The 20,955-nt window shown below is 38.2% G+C and overlaps 1 protein-coding gene across 2 annotated transcripts in view; it reads left to right on the forward strand.

Annotated features, from left to right (window-relative positions):
- Positions 1–20,955, forward strand: part of DCHS2 (dachsous cadherin-related 2) — a 384,441-nt gene that overhangs the window by 273,542 nt on the left and 89,944 nt on the right. For both annotated transcript variants that reach the window (XM_049905372.1, XM_049905373.1), the window contains exons 4-9: positions 3,438–3,674; positions 5,284–6,300; positions 9,376–9,563; positions 11,161–11,260; positions 17,219–17,376; positions 18,463–19,306. In XM_049905372.1, the coding sequence (XP_049761329.1) occupies positions 3,438–3,674; positions 5,284–6,300; positions 9,376–9,563; positions 11,161–11,260; positions 17,219–17,376; positions 18,463–19,306 (2,544 nt within the window). The remainder of the gene's footprint in view (positions 1–3,437; positions 3,675–5,283; positions 6,301–9,375; positions 9,564–11,160; positions 11,261–17,218; positions 17,377–18,462; positions 19,307–20,955) is intronic.

A 20,955-nucleotide genomic window follows, 5' to 3' on the forward strand; every position in this document is an offset into this window, starting at 1 on the left:
ACGTAACTTTTGGTTTACTTGTTATTTTTTATCTTGATTGCAGAACACTTTTATTTATTATGGATAGTAAATTGTTGTTTCTCATATGCTTTGTAAATATTTTTTTCAAAACGTTGGCTTTTGAGTTTATTTCGAAACCCTGAGTGAGTGAATGGAGGAATAAATGATAAGAAGGATTTTAAAAACTAATAAAGTACATGCATTAAATTTGTAATAAACATATATACATAGGCTGCCGTGGGATCGTAGAAGAATGACATCTGAAACAAAGTGGAGGGTAAGAGAAAGCTACCTGCACCAAGTGAGACTTGAGGTGTGTTTTAAAGCATGAATCCCATTGCCATCAAGTGGATTCCAACTCATAGCAGGTCTATAGGGCATAGTAGAACTGCCCTGTAGGGTTTCCAAGGTTGTAATCTTTACTGAAGCAGACTGCCACATCTTTCTCCCTCGGAGGAACTGGTAGGATCGAAATGCCACCTTTCAGTTAGCAGCAGAACACTTAACCACTGCACCACCAGGGCTCCTTAAAGTATGAATACCAAAAACCAAACCCACTGCTGTTGAGTAGATTCCTCATAGTGACCCTACAGGACACAGTAGAAGTGCCCCATAGGGTTTCCAAGGAGTGCCTGGGGGATTCAAACTGCTGTCCAAGGTCTTAACCACTATGCCACCAGGGTTTCCAAAGTATGAATTAAAAAAAAAAAAAAAGTATGAATAGATATCATTAAATGAAAGATGACAAAGTTGTTCAGGGAAGAGGGTGCAGCATGTCCAAACGAGGGCAGTGAGTTTATGTTAATGGCGATGGAATAATTTGGAAAAAGCAAAAATGGTTGCACAACTTGTCACTGAATTGTACATGTAGAAATTGTTTAAATGGTCTATCTTTTGCTGTGTGTATTTTCACCAAAAAATAAAGAAAGGAAGAAAATAAGAAAAAGTAAATTAAAAAAAATAAGCAAGCTGTATCCTGAACATCGTACATAGTTCAGTGTGCCTAGATCAAAAGGTATATGGATAGTGGTGAGACAGGCCTACAGAGACAGAGCAAGGGCAACTTAGCAACAGCGTGGTATTCTAGGATAACACATTTGAACGTTACCCTGAAAATTTGGGAAGACATTGATATGTTTAGATGTGGATTTTAGGAAGTTTATTCTGACACACGTATGAGAAATGGTTCAGAAAGAGTATGTCTGTAGACAGGAAAACCAGATTGTGCTCTTGTTGTGGTAAGCATTAACTTTTCATTGTCAAAAATCATCAAGGATGCAAAATGAAACCTTTTGATGTTTCTTTAAAATTGAAATTTAGTCAACTCAAGAAAAATTTATACCTGGGGAGTCGGGGAAGGTAAGGTAGAGGGACTTATTTTCTTTTTGGCCTTTTTTCAGTATTTGTTTTAGTTTTTTTTTTTTTTTTTTTTTTTTATCAAGGATAGACTTTAATAATAAAAACAAGAATCTTTTTTTTTAAACTTCACCAAAAACATAGGAAAGTTCTAATTTAGAACTTGTATGATAAATATTGTGCTTTGGTGGATCACCAAATCAGTATGAACACAAATTGCAATAAAAACCAAAAACCAAACCCAGTGCCATCGAGTCAATTCCGACTCATAGTGACCCTATAGGACAGAGTAGAACTGCCCCGTAGAGTTTCCAAGGAGTGCCTGGCGGATTTGAACTGCCGACCTTTTGGTTAGCAGCCAAATTGCAATATGGTTGCTAAAATCTGGTATAATAATAGTTGGTTACTTCAGTGGTTTACAGTACTCTAATAAAGAGTGCTATACTCTGCTGTGTAATAGTCAGATTGTATCTGGAACTGTGTATTTATTTTGGATGCCTGACTTGAGAGGATCACCTGGGTCATGTTTAGGAGGAAGGAACCTTGGTGATGAAATGTATCGAAATCATGTTAGATAGGAAACTATTAAAGAAAATGGGCATGTTATGCTTGGAGTAGGTCAGACAAGATATTTTATTTTAGTTGTTAAAGATCTGTGATGCCAAAGAGAAATAAAACATACTTCATTAAATTTATAACAGAAATAGGAACAAGGAACTGAAGCTGCAAGGAGGTAGATTTTGACTTAAAATAAAAATGAGTGGTTGCTACTTAACCTTTTCATGCCTAAAAAACTGATGATTTTGACAGTGTTGTCAACTTCTTATAAACTGGCAAAAGATGTAGCATTCCCTCATTTAACTAATAATTATGACCGGGTGTACTGTAATAGAGTCCATAAAGTTGAGCTATGTTTATTTGTATGCAACTTTATTTAATAAGTGTGGATGTATTTTCTTTTCCAATAAATAAAACTAACATGACTATTTTTTAAGTTTATTATGTGGGAACTTTTATGTTTTCAAGCTAGCACAGTAAATAGTTGTTGTTAGTTGATATCCGCTGATTCTAACTCATGGCGGCCCAGTGTGTGCAGAGTAGAACTGTGCTCCATAGGGTTTTCAAGGCAGTGATCTTTCAGAAGCAGACCACCAAGCCTGTCTTCTAAGGTGCCTCTGGGTAGGTTTGAACTGCCAACTTTTAGTTAGTAGTCCAGTGTTTAACCATTTGTGTCATGCATTAACAATATTAAGTGATCAGTTTTCTCAGAATTATGGATCTCTCCCTAACATGACCATACACACCCCCTTCTCCCACACACACTATGTACATATGCCTAACTTGCCACTCTCATCCCCATGGTTTTAATATTTATTGACATTTTCTTACCTTTGGCTATGGGTATTACATCCCCTAAGCTACAATGATGGAGTGGAGTCGGTTGAGAGAGAGCTGTCCTACAATCTAGTTCAAGGCAAATGTCAGATGCCTCTGAAGATAAAATATATTTCATCCTGTAAGTGACTGGGCAGATTGTAATCACCCTATAACCCCATGTTGGCCTAGAATACACTGGACTATGGGATATACTCTGTTATTCCATCATCCTGGGCTGGTGATATGGTGGTGTTTTTGTTGTGTATGGTCAAGTTAATTCTGACTCATAGTGACTCTGTGTGGCAGAGTAGAACTTCCCCATAGGGTTACTAAGGCTGTGATCTTTACTGGAGGAGATCATCATGTCTTTTCTCCCAGGAAGCAGCTGATGAGTTCGAACTGCCAAACTTTTTGGTTAGTACCCAAGTGCTTAACCTTTGCACCACCAGGGATCCTGGTAATATGGTAGTGAGACCTCAGAAAGGCAACGGGATTTTGTGTTTTCCTGGTGAATTGATATGATATACTTCCAAGATGTGTCTTTAAGAAAATAGTGCTTACTAGAGAGAATTTGGGCCATCATTTTGCAAATATGCCCAATTTCTTTGGTTGGAAAGTAGACTTAACGTATCAAAAGTTACTATTGCTCGTCAGTACTTATTGCATGTTATCTGTTTATTAAGTCTTTTTTTTCTCCTACACAGGAATTATTTATTTAACATCAACTCTCAGTCATTTGGAATCTACTACACTTCTGTTGATGGTCTGTGCTCGAGATGGTGGCGGGCTCACATCTGCCATTAATGCCGACGTCACTATACACATTCTTCCGACAAGTCTGGCACCTGCCGAATTTGAAAGGTCCAAATATACTTTCTCAGTTTGTGAAGACGTGCCTGAAGGCAGCCCTGTTGGAACAGTGAAAGCAGGAGAGCCCTTGAGTAAGTACTTTTCATGCTGCATAAAAGTCCATTATCGAGCATTTCCTGTATTTAGCCCACACAACCTTGTATAAATTTTTCCTTCTCTCCATCTTAGCTAATGTAAAAACGAAGGGAGATAGTGAAACTTGTGGCTTGCTCTTTGTTGTTTCATCATGTTTCTATCAAAAATTGTGAATCATTCAAATTAATAACAAAAGGGTAATGTTTAAGTAAAATACACTTTATATCCTAGTCGAAATACTATGCCACTGTTTTTTTTTTTTTTTAATGATGTCCAGTATACTAACTGGGAAAAAGAAGGTAGTATATATATATGTACACCCAACCCATCGCTGTTGAGTTGATTACAACTCGTGGTGACCCTATAGGACAGAGTGGAGCTGCCCCATATGGTTTCCAAGAAGCAGCTATTGGATTCAAACGGTCGACCTCTTGGTTGGCAACTGAGCTCTTAACCTATGTGTGTGTAAATATATATATATATATTTTCTGATTACAAAAGTATAGATACTTTTAAAAGGAAGTTTAAATCAATACAGAATACTTACAATGTAGAAAGTTTGTCTCCTATAATCCATTCCCCCAAACACCCACAAGCTTAATTTTTTTTTTTGCAAAAATGTATCCTTTTACATTTTTTTTCCTACAGCTACCCTCTTTTTCCCACTTAGTATATATTGGACATCATTCTGTACCATTAAAAAAAATAGTTGCATAGTATTTATACTAGGATATAAAGTGCATTTTACTTAAACGTTATCCTTTTGCTATTAATTTGAATGATTCACAATTTTTGCTAGTCCAAGGGGTGCTGCAGGGAGTATCCTTGTCTTTTAGACTTGTGGTGGTATCTCTACAGAATAAATTCCTAGATGTGAATTACTTGTTCAACAATCTTGTCCTACTCGAAGTCCCCTCCTTTTTTTTTCTCTGCCTTCTCCCGACATTTGTAGAGAGTTTTTGCCATTCATTGGTAGATATCTAGAGAAAGAAACATAATCTTAACGTGGCTTCCTCAAATATATAAAAAAGGTATCCAAATTATGCTCTGAATCTTTCCCTTTTACCTAATGCAAGAAGAAGGAAGGAATGAAGACAGTTAAACCTGTGACTTGCTCCTTGTCCATTGAACATAACCTCTGTCCATTTATACATCTTAAACCACCTGTCGTGCCCACTTGTCAACAGTCTTTGGAGTGCTGAGGAAGAAGCAAAACATTGTATTGTATTCTCCAGTGCTGTCTTAGGTGCCGTTGAGTTGGTTTCGACCCTTAATGACTCCATGTGAAAGAGTAGAACTGCCCCATGCGGTTTCCTGGGCTGTAATCTTTATGGGAGCAGATTGCCATGTCTTTCTCCCACAGAGCTGCTGGGCGGGTTTGAACCACCAACCTCTTCCATTAGTGGCTGAGCATTTGACTGTTGCGCCACTAGGGCTCCTTGTATTCTCCATATGTATAGCATATACCAACATTTTTTTTTCAAGTTCTTTTTTTTGTCATTTATTTTTATATCAACATTGTTGATGTATATATTAACATTTTTAGCTACCAGGATTTTTTTTTTTTATGCATATAGAGACAGTTTTCTCTTTTTACTCCCCTAGATTCCACAGAGCCAATCTTTTACAGAATCACTTCTGGCAATCTGGATGCAAAGTTCTCTATTCACCCGTGGCTGGGCATCATTTGTACCCAGAAGCCTCTAGATCATGAAACGCAGCCCATGGCTGTGCTCACCGTCCAGGCGCAGCTGGGAAGCTCCCCAAGCTGCAGCAGCACAGAAGTCAACATAACTGTCCTTGACGTCAATGATAACTACCCAGCATTTCTCACAGACTCTGACGAGATTAAAATATTGCAGGTCACACCGCCTGGCACAGCCTTGTACCTTGCACGAGCAGAAGACAAAGACAGTGGTCTGAATGGATTTATTCAATACTCCATTGCCAGCCAGACCCCAGGCATCTTCACCATTGACCAAGGCCTTGGTATGGTGTACCTCAATGGAAGTCTGGAAGGGGACGTGCCGCAGAAGCACATGCTGACGCTCATGGCCAAGGACTGTGGAGTTCCTCCTCGGGCATCCCTGTTAGTGCTGACAGTAGTTTTTGAAAAACAAGAATCAAGTCCACCCTTGACTTTTGAAAATTTGGTCTATCAAGTAGAAATTAGTGAATCCCTCTCACCAACTACCCAAATACTGCAGATACAGGCCTACTCACTTGACCCACAGCAGACAACTTCACAGCTTATGTACTTTCTGGAACCCAGCATAGCCTCAGCCGTCTTTGGCGTCAGCCCTTACACAGGTTGGATTTATACGCGGAGACAACTCGACTATGAATCCAAACAAACATATAATTTCAGAGTGTTTGCCTGGATTCCAGAGGACAGATTGTCGCAAAATGCGAGCACCTCAGTAATTGTTCATGTCCTGGATGAGAATGACAATTCCCCTACCTTCTTGCATGATGTGTTGTTTTTGAAAGTCAAGGAGAGTCCTGTTCTCCAAGGGGTGATGGGCAAGATTACGGCAGTTGACAGAGACTCTGGGAAGAATGGACGGCTCTCATATTTCCTTTTGTCTGATGGAAAATTCTTCAAGATGAATCCTAATACAGGTAGCATTTCATAGCTTTCACCTATTCCTATAAAACTGAGACTGACAAAACTCAAATCTTTCAAGTATAGCATTAGTACAAACATATAATTAAAGCTATAGTTTATAGTAAATACACATATTTGATTATAGTATTGCGTGGTTTTAAAATAAAGTAAAACTTGAATAGAATTTTACCTATAATGATTCACATTTCTCTTGCCTTACGTCCATATAGTGCTGATATATGGTTCTTACTTAGGTATAGTCAGAACTGGATTGAATAAATTCTTGGGTAAAGTCTAAATTTTTTGAACAACCATTCTTTTTCATTTGTAGATTTTTTTCAAAATGTCAAGAACATTTTATGAAATATAAATTTCCTCAGTGTAAGAGCAGAAATCAATCCATTAGTTAAGATTTCAAAGTTGATTTAGGGATATATGTTCCCATTCTCATTTCGGCAAGGGAAAAGGGAGAAGGGGAAAAAATTTACAGTGAGTGTTTTTAAAGTTTTAATTAAGAAATTAAATATAAAAATGTTACTATATTTAAAATTTGTTGTTAGGTTTCGTCAAGTCGGTTCCAACTCATAGGTAATTTGTTTCATTTTTATAACCACTTAAAAATGAAATATAATTTCCCCAAGTATATAGCTGAGGACACTGAGACTCAGATAGCTCAAGGAACTTGCCCGAGGTCATGGAGCTAGTAGGAGGAAAGAGAAGGCCACCACTTTGTACCGCTCCACCCTTGATTTTTGAAAATTTGGTCTGTCAAATTTGGAGGCACCATTTATATTATAGCCTGTACAAATGGTACCCCCTGCCCTTTTCTGAAGGGGTTGACTTCAAGCCATCGATCTAAAGGCACCTTTACATGTGAACTAGAGAAAGGTGCCTCTTCTTGCAGGCAGATGTAGCTTCTCATCAGGTGCATGGCTTGCCAAGAAGAGTACAAGCTGGACTGGTGCTCCCACTCGCTCCTGAAGCTGGGACCCCTCTCCTGTGCAGGACACACACTGCACACCTGTTCACCATGGCCCTGCTTGTACTTTACTCCCATATGGCTAGTTTTCTAGGTCTTCTATTTCACTTGATATATTTTTTTTTAAATATACAAACTATCATTGGTTTCTCTATGATCTTCTATCTCCCACAACCAGTCCAGCCCCCACATTCAGAAGACCAGGCCTTGTTCCCTTAGTTGTGTGATCTTGAGCAAGTAACAACCTCAGAGCTTCAGTTTCCTTAGTGTGCATAGAGGAGCTAACTCGTGACCTGCTCTGTGTCATGCTCTGAGGGCACCCTTCAGTGGACTGCAGGCAAGCCCGCCCTCCATATCCTGGTGCTCTGAGCAGACATCTTGTCTTAGTGATCAGGACTCTTCCTCCCATTGAGCCCTGACTTGGCATCATCCACACCCCAGCCCCAGGCCAAGCCCACAGTCGTTGTCACCACTGACCTCCAAACAGGAACAGCTGCTTCTTATCAGTTAGAATTGGTTTATCAAATAAAGATCTGCTTGCCATTTAGGACACAGGGTTTTCAGAGAAGAATTACAGTTTGGAATTTAAGTTAAAAAAAAAAAAAAGGAAGTTGTTCTGTGGGATTTTTGTTCATTACAAAAAGTTGTAGTAAACACTGCATTTTAACTCGCCAATCCAGCAATTTACCCAAAGGTGAATTTTCTAATTTGTTCTTTATTTTGACTTTTGTTTTGTTGTTAGTGGCCGTCGAGTCAGTTCCTACTCATGGCAACCCCATGTGTGCATAGTAGAATTGTGTTCCATAGGGTTTTCAAGGCTGTGACCTTTCAGAAGCAGATCACCAGGCCAGTCTTCCAAGGAGCCTCCGGGTGGGTTCAAACAGCCAACCCTTCGGCTAATAGTCCAGCATTGACTCGATGTCATTTTATTTGGATTAAGAGGGAAAAAATTCTTAGAAATAGGAATAATAGGTGGTCACTTCATGTATGTTGTTGTTGGAGGCTGTTGAGTCAGTTTTGGCACGTAGTGAACCCACGTGGTAGTAGAACTGCCCATGGGGTTTTCTTGGCTGTAATCTTTATGGAAGCAGATTGCCAGGTCTTTCTCCCTCAGAGCCACTGGGTGGGTTTGAGCTGCCAACCTTTCGGTTAGCAGCCAACCTTTTTACCACTAGGGCCCCTTCACTTCATGTATGCTTTCTCACAAATAGATATTTTCATAAATGGTGAGGAAACCAGTGCGCAGCAGAACTCCACAGCAGGAGATGGGCTACCCAAGAAGGCACATGTCCCCCAGCAGCCCTTGGCAGTAGGCAGGGCCAGTTAGGATTTTAAGCCTGAGTCTCCATGTCTGACACATGTGGGGAGTTACAGAACGGGGCACAGTTCTAGGCACAAATATGTAAAAGAAGGATTGTAAAGCATTTAGAGTTATTGGAGAAGTCACTACCAATTGCTACGCATGTATTTTGTGAGAGAAAAAGAATTAACCGTGTAAGACAAACCACTGTCTGAGGAATATCATCTGATTTCCAGAAGGATGTTCTGTTGTTGTTTTAAAGTAATAATAACAACTACTATCTGTGTAATAATTTACAGTTTACAAGATACTTTTAAATTTATGGTTGCATTTGCTCCTGGTGACAGCTCCAGGAGGTGGGCTGAGAGAGATCATTAGGTGTCTGAGGTGGGGGTAGGGAGACCCGGCCCGAGACGTTGGGATGTCAGGCTTCACGTACTTCCCGCTATTCTATATAGCAGCATAGGGAGGAATAAGCACCGATCTTAAGTCTTTCATATTATTAATAAATCCCCACAGAATATTTTATCATTTGCCTTTATGAATTCATTTTTTAGTTCAAACGGTTGGTGGTCATAGATAATTTGAAATTCAAAGAATGACAATTTTAAAGACGCATTTTCGGTAGCATCTTTAGAGAATTCTTTCAACAGTAGAACCAACTACTGTGCACAGGGTCTAGGAAATTGTGCTTTTGCTCAGAGCTTTGTATTTCATCATCTTTTGTGTGAATTATTTTGGATGTGGTTCATAATGTCAGTATCATAATTCCCAACGTCTGTCTCTTTTGTTCTACCTTGTGTTTCTCAGGTGAACTTATAAGCTGGGTGGCCTTGGATCGTGAGGGTCAAGCACATCATCAGGTGACTATCCTGGTGACTGACCACGGCTCCCCACCCCAAAATGCCACGATGGTGGTTTATATCTCAGTTACTGACATCAATGATAACAAGCCATATTTCCCACAGTGCCTCCCTGGAAAGGAGTTACACATCAAGGTATGTGGAATGATTTTTCAATATTCTTAGCCTCTGCGGAATTATACAACATTTGTTTTGAGCACCATCTTGTGGTAAAAAGTGAGAATTTATCAAATCAGTCTTTGTGTGGCTATGCGTACATCTCGAGAAGAACTAGTAATTGTGCAAATGTCAAAGAAGACATTTCTTAAAGAAAATGGTTATACGTGGCATTTGGGATGGCACATTTAGCTGTCTTATAATAATGTAGCTCTGCCCTTCATATACAAACGTAATGGTACCCCGTTATCAGTAATACTCGAATGTGAATTGTTTTTCCAGTAGTGCATGTGTCTCTGTATACAGGCCTCCTTCTGAGCAGGCGATACAAGATGGTTAGTTAAAGGTAGGGGACAATCTAAAATGGTTAGTTAAAGGTAGGGGACGATCTAAAATGGTTAGTTAAAGGTAGGGGACAATCTAAAATGGTTAGTTAAAGGTAGGGGACAATCTAAAATGGTTAGTTAAAGGTAGGGGACAATCTAAAATGGTTAGTTAAAGGTAGGAAAAAAAAAAAAGTTAGTTAAAGGTAGGGGACAATCTAAAATGGTTAGTTAAAGGTAGGGGACAATCTAAAATGGTTAGTTAAAGGTAGGGGACAATCTAAAACGGTTAGTTAAAGGTAGGGGACAATCTGTGGTTCCAAAGGGGACAGCTGTACACCCAGAGATTATAAACGGTGATCCTTCTGAGCACATGCACAAACTTCCAATTATATTATCTTATTCTTTTTCACATCCATGATTTTGTATGTTTTACAGTATATATAATAAATTAACCTATTAGCTCATGTACTACATAATTATTAAATAAATATACCTGGCAGCTACTCCTAATTTTTTTTTTGATGAATGGGTTATACAAATAAAAGCTTGGAAGCTCCTGCTACAAAACACTTGAATTGGATTTTCAAATTGTGTTCAAATATGCATATTGAACAATTTTAAAAAGGTACTGAGGAAGTCAATAACTTTAACTTGATCTTCCAAAGCCAGATTTAAAGAAATATCTTATCAAAGCAAAACATTATCATAATACCTTCATAATTTTTAATTAAAATATCCTGTAGCTTTAATTGGGCAGTGAGACTCAGAACAGGGAGTGGAGCGCCACACGTGTGTTTCAGTATTCCAGGAAAGCTCCTTAATTAATGGGGTATGTGTCCTGTAGTGGAGGGTCGTGTTTACCTTCAGCATATTTTTTACCATAACAACAACCTTTTAAAAACTGTCCTGAGAAGGTGATGAATGAGAAGATGCTAGGATTCCCAAAATACATCCAAAATCTAAGATTATTTAGTTTATTTGATTTTTCTTCTTCTTCTTTTTTTTTTTTTTTTAGCATTAGTTCCAATACTTCAGATAATTTGCTCAAATCGAGTAAAAATTTAAATTTGTTGGATGGATTCTTTTCATGCACTTAAACTCATATAACTTTTATATGGTAGCCATGCGAATAATATGTGGATTTTAAAATAGCTAAAAATGCTTAGTAGTAATGTGTTCTTATTTAAAGGTTAACTGACATTTCTTTTTTTAAATTTCACTAATTTGTAAGCCATTTGTTTTAATGACAGGTTCTGGAAGGTCAACCAGTAAATATGCTAGTTACAACTGTGTTTGCAAAAGATCTTGATGAAGGAAACAATGGAGAAGTGATATATTCAGTATCTTCAGGTAAAAGCCACTATTCTTAAAGGATTAAGAGCTTCGCAAATTTCCTCTTTCATTTATCTGCTATCTGTCTACTTCTGGGAAGAGAGGTTCTACTTTGATTATTTAGAATGCCCTAGTTAACTTTGGAAATAACGCCTAACAAAATATACTTGTTACATTTGAGAATCACCTTCATTTAAACAAAAAACTTAAAACTTCAATGTAAAATCAGAGCAGTGCTACTATGTCCTAAATAGAAATCATCCATCTTCAATGAATAAATAGCCTGTTCTAATCTAATCCTAGAGAGAAGAAAAACTGACTTTGCAAGCATTCAGTCAAAAGCCTTCTTTTGGCTACAAAGTCAGTAAGATCTTTGTATCTTTTTTCCTCCTGTTTTTTTTTGGGGGGGCATGGGAAAGAGAATATATGTAGGAGGCAGTGGAGATGGAAAGGGAAGACACACACACACGCACACATGTGTGGGCACATGAATGCACACACAGATTAATGTAGTCAGCTGTAATCTGCTATAATACCATTATTTAAAAACAAGCAAAACTATGCTGTGTAGTATTTATGAATATACGGACTAGGAAGATACACCCCCACTTCAGAATAGTGACTACGAGAAAGGAAGAGAGCAATGAGATTTGGAGATACACACAGCTTCTAACACTGTATTTATATTCTGTCATTTATTTAAAAAACTTGAAGAAAATACTGATAATTGATCAGTCTTGAAGGTAATGATGTGGATGATCATTGTAATTGTTCTGAATGTTTGAAATATGTATTAAGCTTTAAAAAGTCAGCTTCTAAAGTGTTACTCAGGCATAGCAATATGAAAAATATGATTATATACATATTGTGCTATTCATATCTGTTTTCATTTCATCTGACTGGAAAATAGAGGCAACTACAAAATATAATAAGATAAAATAACAAGATAAAATCAGTATGATTGGAACAAAGATATGAACCCTATTATGAAAGTATTCTACAATATTCCTATGAGATTAAAGTAAATGGATCAAAGCATAGTAAATGGATCAAATCACAACTAATAAATATTGCACGATTTCATGCTCTAGACTCTGAGCTTTTTGAAGGTAGGAGTACTTTTTTATTTGTCTTTATATCCTCTAAAACTGGTAAAGTCCCTGTCTATGGTAATAACTCAGCAACTGTTGAACGAGACAATGAAAGAGAGTTTCTGTCTCAGGCATTGTCTGAGTTTTTGGTTTGTTTGAAGTAGTCCCCTTTTGTTAAAGAATGCAAATCTGGTTTTTAACTAAAATCTCTGTGATAATCAACTTGAATTAAAAGTATCAGTATGTACCTAGGACAAAATTTGCGTGCATGTGTTTGCGCTTGTGTTCTCTGTCCACTAAAAAGGCCTTGAAACAATGACCAATCCAGAAGCAAGGAGCACCCCTAATGCCCAGAGTGTGGTCTCCCAAAATCACTTTCCACTAAAAGGAACCAGGTGCTCTTGGAGAAATGGCTGATTCCAGGTCTTGGGCAGGAAACCTACAAGATGAGTCTGCACCAGTTTGCCATACCAGATGCGAGGACACTGTTAAAGACTACTAGGATCGTGTCAAAAAGACCCAGGAATCAGCTTTAAGGGATCCCAGTATTCAAAGACAGGACAATTTGAGCATCAATAAAGACAAAAATGGCAATAGATTGAAACACATCTAATCTGTTTGCGTTCATGCATTAATGATTCTTAAAAACAAAGCAAAACTTTCCTGATTATAGTTGGAGCATTGGACGATGTCAGTGAAATCAGCCCATTATTTTAAAAACTGGTAAATATTAGCATCAAGCATTTGTCTTTCCTGTCTTATAATGAACTGTTGCACTGTGTAATTAAAAAGTACACAAGAGACTTTCTATTTATTGGAATATCCCAGCTAATGAATGAAAAAGAAACGATAGGATATTACACTTTCAACACTTCATGGGTCATTAGTGGATGTAGGCATCAGTGGGGTCTAATATCACAAACAAAGGCAGCCAGAAATGTGCTTCAGAAGGGAAACATAAAACAGCGTTTATGAAATAGTCTTGCTGTAAAAACCCAACCTGATTCAGTTTTCTCTGTCTACATGCCAATTTACAGAAAACTCAAGGACAGAGGAACATATTAAGCTACACAATGGAGATGAAACAGCCAAATCTAGACCGTGGACAACTCTTTAGGATACATGATCCAGGTTCATCAACAAATGCATTGCAAGGACAAAATTAAGACATATCATGGATTGAATTGTGTTCCTCAAAAAGATATGTTGAGGTGACGTCTAAGTCAATTGGCATAATAAAATCTATTAAGAAAACATTCTGCATCCCACTTTGGAGAGTGGTGTCTGGGGTCTTAAATGCTAGCAAGCAGCCATCTAAGATGCATCAATTGGTCTCAACCTACCTGGAGCAAAGCAGAACGAAGAACACCAAGGACACAAGGTAATTATGAGCCTAAGAGACAGAAAGGGTCACATAAACCATAGACTACATCATCCTGAGACCAGAAGAACTAGCTGGTGCCCAGCTACAACCGATGGACTGCCCTGGCAAGGAACACAACAGAGAACCCCTGAGGGAGTAGGAGAGCAGTGGGGCACAGACCCCAAATTCTCTTAAAAAGACCAGACTTAATGGCCTGACTGAGACTAGAAGGACCCTGGTGGTCATGGCCCCCGGACCTTCTGTTGGGCCAGGACAGGAACCATTCCCAAAGCCAACTCTTCAGACATGGATTGGACTGGACAATGGGATAGAAAAAGATGCTGATGAAGAATGAGCTTCTGGGATCAAGTAGACACTTGAGACTATGTTGGCATCTCCTATCTGGAGGGGAGATGAGAGGGCAGAGGGGGTTAAAACCTGGCAGAATGGACACAAAAAGAGTGGAGAGAAGGAGTAGGTTGTCTCATTAGGGAGAGAGCAATTAGGAGCATATAGCAAGGTGTATATAAATTTTTGTATGACAGACTGACTTGATTTGTAAACATTCACTTAAAGCACACACACACACAAAGGTATGTTGTAGTTCTAACCCTGGCACTAGTGAGTATAACCTTGTTTGGGAATAGGGCCTTTGAAGATGGTATCGGTTAAGTTAACATGTGGTCATACTGGAGTAAGGTGGTCCTAATCTCATCTGAGTGATGTCCTTATAAAATAGAAGAGATACACAGACAGACAGTCCTGTGAGGACAGACTTATGCTGCAGCTTCAAGCTAAGAAATGCTTGGGGCTATCAGAAGTCAAGACAGAAAAAAAAATGAAACTTCTCCTGGAAATTTCGGAGAAAACATGGCCCTGCCAACACCCTGAGTTTGGATTCCTTTTCTCCATACCAGCACTTGTCTGTCAGTTTTACTGTGGTGGCTTGCTTGTTGTTGTGGTGCTGGAAGTTGGTATTTCAAACACCAGCAGGGTCACCCATGATGGACAGGTTTTCAGTAGAGCTTTCAGACTAACACAGACTAGGACGAAGGACCTGGTGATCTCCTTCTGAAAAAACTGGCCAGTGAAACCCTTATGAATAGCAGCAGAACATTATCTGATATAGTGCTGGAAGACGAGTCCCTCAGGTTGGAAGGCACTGAAAATACTGGGAAAGAGCTGCCTGCTCAAAGTAGAGTCGACCTTAATGATGTGGATAGAGTCAAGCGTTACAGAGTTTTATCTCCTGATGTGGCTTGACTCAAAAAGAGAAGAAACAGCTGCAAACAACCATTAATAATGGGAAACTGGAATGCATGAAGTATGAATCTAGGAAAATGCATGCAAAAGCTGGACAATGAATAAGGAAGATCGAATAAGAATTGATACATTTGAATTGTGGTGTTGTCAAAGAATATTGAATATACCCTGGACTGCCAGAAGAATGAACAAATCTGTCTTGGAAGAAATGCAGCCAGAACACTCCTTAGAAGCGTGGATGGCGAAACTTTATTTTCACAGAGTTTGGACACGTTATCCGGAAGGCCCAGTCCCTGGAGAAGGAAATCATGCTTGCTAAAGTAGAGGATCAGTGAAATAGAGGAAGACCCTCAAAGAAAAGGGTTGATACAGTGGCTGCAACAATGGGCTCAAGCATAACTACGATTGTGAGGATGGCGCAGGACCAGGCAGTGTTTTGTTCTGTTGTACATAGTGTTGCTATGAGTCAGAACTGACTCGACAGCACCAAACAGCAACAACAACAATTCTTCAGAGCTGTGAGACAATAAATGTCTGTTTAAAACCATCTTCTCTGTGGTACTTGTGTGTGTGTGTGTGTGTGTGTGCATGCGTGTGAGTTCTTTGGTCTTCCTGTTTTCATTGTGCAGTTTTCACATACATATGAGTCAATTGAAAATACTAAGGCTTAGGTCAGGCATACTTTAGTCATCAAAGTGACAGCTTTCCTTTCTAAGATTTTAAGGAGGTCTTTTGCAATTTTTTGCAATAGGTTTGCCCAATGCAATACATGGTTTGATTTCCTGACTGTTGCTTCCGTGGGTGTTGATTGTGGATCCAAGTAAAATGAAATCCTTGATGACTTCAGTCTTTTCTCCATTTACCATGATGTTGTTTATTGGTCGAGTTGTAAGAATTTTTGTTTTCTTTATGTTGAGGTGTAATCTATACTAAAGGCTGTAGTCTTTGATCTTCATCAGTAAGTGCTTCAAGTCCTGTTCACTTTCAGCAAGCAAAGTTTAGTCATCTGCATATCACAGGTTGTTAATGAGTCTTCCTCCAATCCTGATGCCATGTTCATCTTCATATAGTCCAGCTTCTTGGATTATTTGCTCAGCATACAGATTGAATAAGTATGGTGAAAGGATACAGCCTCGATGCACACCTTTTTTTATTTTTAACCATGCAGTATCACCCTTCAAACAACTGCCTCTTGGTCCATGTACAGGCTTCTCATGAGCACAACTGAGTGTTCTGGAATTCCCATCCTTCGCAGTGTTATCCATAATTTGTTATGGTATTTTGCATAGTCAATAAAATACAGGTAAACATCTTCTGGTATTTTCTACTTTCAACCAAGATCCATCTGACACCAGCGATGATACCTCTAATTCTACGTCCTCTTCTGAATCTGGGTTGAGTTTCTGGCAGTTCCCTGTTGATGTATGGGTGAAGTTCTTTTTGAATTATCTTTAGTAAAATTCTGCTTGCATGTAATATTAATGATATTGTTAAATAATGTTTACATTCCATTGGATCACTTTTTTTTAGAATGACCATGAATATGGATCTCTTCCGGTCATTTGTCCAGGTAGCTGTCTTCCAAATTTCTTGGCATAAACAAGTGAGCACTTTCAAAGTGGCATCCATATGTTGAAGCATCTCAGTTGGTATTCAGTCAATTCCTGAAGCCTTGTTTTTGCCAGTGCCTGCAATGCAGCTTGGCCTTCTTCCTTCAGTACTTAATTTGCACAAATTATTTTTAAAAAATATATCTTTGAGACAACTGGAAATTTGAAAACTGACTTGGTATTTGATAATATTGAGAGATTATTACTAATTTTTCAAGATATAATGTTATGTTAATATTCTCTTTTAGAGATGCATGTTGAAATATGTACAGATGAAATGATGTGATTTCTGGAATTTTCTTCCAAAGAAAATGGGGGAGGGAAGTATATGATGGGGTAGAGATGAAATAAAATTGGCCATAAATTGATTATTTTTGAAGTTGGATGATTGGCACATGGGAGTTCATTATATCAGTCTACTTTTTTATATTTTTAAAATGTTCAAAATAAAATATTTTTAAAAATCTATTGTATTTCTTGTCTATGTTTTTAGTATTATTTTTATGCTCATATCCCACAGAGATTAAGGCAGATAAATCTTCCAAATGATTACACATATATTTGGATTAATTGATTCTTTATTATCTGCATCATCAATTAACATTAACTTCTTAATTTTTGTTTTTGCATGCTTTGTCCATGTATGTAGGAGATGGTTCTGATCACTTTAAGATTGATGCCAACAGTGGTGAAATAAGAACAGCCACAATACTTTCTTCTGATTATAGACCTTCCTACAGGCTGACTGTAATTGCCAGTGACCAGGGTGTGCCTCCCCTTCAAGGACAGGCAGTTATTAATATTCAGGTAATGTTCCATTGTTACCATAGAATGAAAAAGGATGTTTTCAAGGTTTTGTTTGATTTTTATGCAAACGTGTAGAGTGAAGATACGTTAAACAAATGAATATGTTTATTGCATTGTACATACCAGATGTACTTTTTGATTATCACTAGGGAAAGTATTTAGGTCCAAATAATTTAAAAAATTCCCTGTGTACAGTTCTTGACGAGATATTTACTTTCATTACTATATGGGCTTTTATGTTGCTTTGTCTATCTAAAAATGAACAAAAAAGTGTCTTTTCTTTTACTTGTCCCTAAATGCAAGGATGTGGTAAGTTTTCAAGAGAAACTTGTGTGTAAACAAATGGCCATACAACAAATTACATTGTTTTTTTGTAATTTTTTAAAACTTGGAACTAAGTCACATAAAATTCATGTCTTAATATTTTTCTTTAATCATAATGAACAGAGAAGTTGTGGAAAGTCTTTATAGTAGAAAAAATTACACCAGCCATTCAAAAATAAGATGACTTTATATTGCTAGATTTTTCTGTTCATGTACATGACAATCATTATACAACCATAGGTATATATATACTGATCAATAATATATATTCCCGAGAGTTCTGTTTCCAAATTATATTCTTTATTGATTAAGGATATGTGAGTTAGAAGAAAATTCTATATGGTCATACCTCAAGCTTCTTGTTTCGGGCAAAGACACAAGATACTCTAAATGTGTACAGCTGTTGTTGGTCTCTAGGATTGGTCTCTAGGATTAAGAGTATTTTGGACAACTAGCCATCCCGTATTCCCATTGAAGAATCACAGGCTACAGTTCAGTATGACCTCATCAAACTATCATGTCACATTTTGCAACAAATTTGGAATTATAAATTTCTGTAGTTTCTTATCTTCTAGTTATTATGCAGTTTTAATTCTTCTGAGATACACTGGAATAATATAAAAAGATGTTTTTCCACCAATTAACACATGTATATCACCTAAATGGAATGAATTAGCTTTCAAAATAATGTCATAATATGTATTGCTACAACTGTGTAAAAACTACCACAAATTAACAGCTTTAAAAAATTTCTTATTTCAGGTGATACCACAATCCCAAGGGAGTGCTGTCATTTCTCAGAATATTAGACATTTGGTTATACCAGAAAGCTTAAAGCCTGCGAAGATAATAAGCTTGATAAAATCACCTGACCACCTTCAACAACATCATAGTGGAAAGTTACATTTTAGTATCATTGCAGGTGACAAGGATGGTCATTTTGAAATTGACAGCTCAACAGGAGACTTGTTCCTTGCTAAGGAACTTGATTATGAAATGACATCCCATTATCTTTTCAGGGTGGTTACTAAAGACCATAGCAAAAATCCTCCCCTGGATAGCACAGTCGTCCTTAGTATTGATGTGGAAGACCAGAATGACCATACCCCGTCTTTCCAGGATGAGTTCGTTGTGCTAAGTATAGAAGAGAATGTTCCCATAGGGACTCTGGTGTATGTCTTCAACGCCAAAGATGGCGACGGCAGTTTTCTGAACAGCAGAATACAGTACTTCATTGAATCCCACCACCCTGGGATGAACCCATTTCTCATCCACCCCTCATCTGGCACACTGGTTACTGCATCCCTCCTTGACAGAGAGCTCATTCCCACTGTCATCCTGAAAATCACTGCATCCGATCAGGCGGTGAACGTGACAGACCGGCGACTGAGGTCACTGATAGCCAAGGTTGTGATTTTAGATGTGAATGACCACAGCCCCACGTTCGTGTCCTTCCCCATTGCCCACGTTAAAGAGGATGCCACGGTGGGCTCCGTGGTGCACCACATAGCTGCACAAGATCCAGATGAAGGAAGGAATGGAAGAGTAACGTACAGCATCCTCTCAGGAAATGAGAACATGGCCTTTGTACTAGATGAGTCATCAGGTACCGTGCGAATATGTCACTTTAAATTAAAGCCCCTGGTCACTCATTTTTGTTTATGCCTTTCATTTTCCTCTTTGTTAAAATGATAGTTCTCGAGAAGCATATGCTTTAAAAAAATTAACTTGATTTACTTGTGTAACATATATGTGATAAGCACAGAGGTTATATAACCTATTTGTGGATCATGACTGTGCTTTGTTCCTAGCTCATACTTCCTGGGCTGAGAATCGTAGCCAACTTCTTTGCCCCCTTGTAGGTCCACATAGGGTAGGAGGTAGGAGATGGTACCAAAGTGAATCAAGGTAAAAAATCAAATGAGTCACTGTCCAGTCAGCTCTGACTCATGGCAACTCCATGTGTGTAAGAGTAGAACTGTGCTCCATAGGGTTTTCTTGGCTGACTTTTCAGAAGTATATCACCAGGCCTTTCTTCCGAGGTGCCTCTGGGTGGACTCAGCTCACCAATGGTTTGGTTAGTAGCTGAGCTCTTGGGAACATGACTAATCAAAAGCATTATTCAAAGACTTCAGTGTGGAAACTTACCTTTAAGCTCATACAGGAATACATTTGTAAGTAGCTGGATATAATACATGTTTTATTTTGTTATTTAAATAGCTTGGCTGATTTGGGTATTCAGACTCTTGCTTCTCACATTAACCAACACTTTATTTTTTGCAGAAGCTTTTAGTCACTGTCAAGTACTCAGCAGAAATGTCACTCATTGTCACATCATTTGCTCTGCCATTACCATGTTGCCAGGTAGCATCTACTGGAAATTTGATGTAGTTTGGTGGAAGATTATATGTACAAAGTATCATTCTTAGGAATTTGGAAATGAACTTCCCTCTACCTGTTTTTCAAGAGATTTTGAAAATTAAATGGACTACTATCTCATTCTCTAAAAAAGTAATTTTTGCATGAGCCTTAGAAGAGCTCTCAGATGTATACCATTTGGCCGAGCTGCTAGGAAGAGAATTATTTGGATAGGGACCGAATGTGTAGGATTTAGAACTCACGATCGTAGTCTGGCTGTATTCTCTTGGGAAAGTTCATCAAAATATTTATTAAATCCAGTACATATGGTTCCATTCTGAGGCATGTATGGACCCAGCCTAAATGCCCAACTGACAGAGAAATAGTCCAGACATAGCTGCTGATTTCTGTTAGAACCAGGACTCTACAAGGGCCTGTTTCAGTGATACTTAAACCATTTTCCAAGATGGCTATGGAAGGTCTTTTTCACATTGTTAAAGATGGTGAATAAAATTAGAATTGTGTCTCAGTCATGTAGGTCTCATGAAGCTCAAACAATTGCAGTGGCTGTTCCAGTTGAGATATTTTTCAAAGACATGAAATGCTAATTGCTGAGTGCATTTACATGAGATACGTAATTTTTTCTCTCACAAGGCTCGTATTTATTATATAGTGAGTTTTTCAGTGGCTTATGCCTGTGAAGTATAAAGTGATAAGTAATTGTTAAAAGGCTACTTTATAAAATCTGAATTAGTAAACCTCTTCTTTAATTATTTGGATAAAAGCTCTTACAGGATGGGAAGCCCTGGTGGCATAGTGATTAAGAGCTATTGCTGCTAACCAGGAGGTCAGCAGTTCAGATCCACCAGGCGCTCCTAGGAAACCGTATGGGGCAGT

The sequence above is a fragment of the Elephas maximus genome, chromosome 13 (genome assembly GCF_024166365.1).
Source record: "Elephas maximus indicus isolate mEleMax1 chromosome 13, mEleMax1 primary haplotype, whole genome shotgun sequence".
NCBI lineage: Eukaryota > Metazoa > Chordata > Mammalia > Proboscidea > Elephantidae > Elephas > Elephas maximus.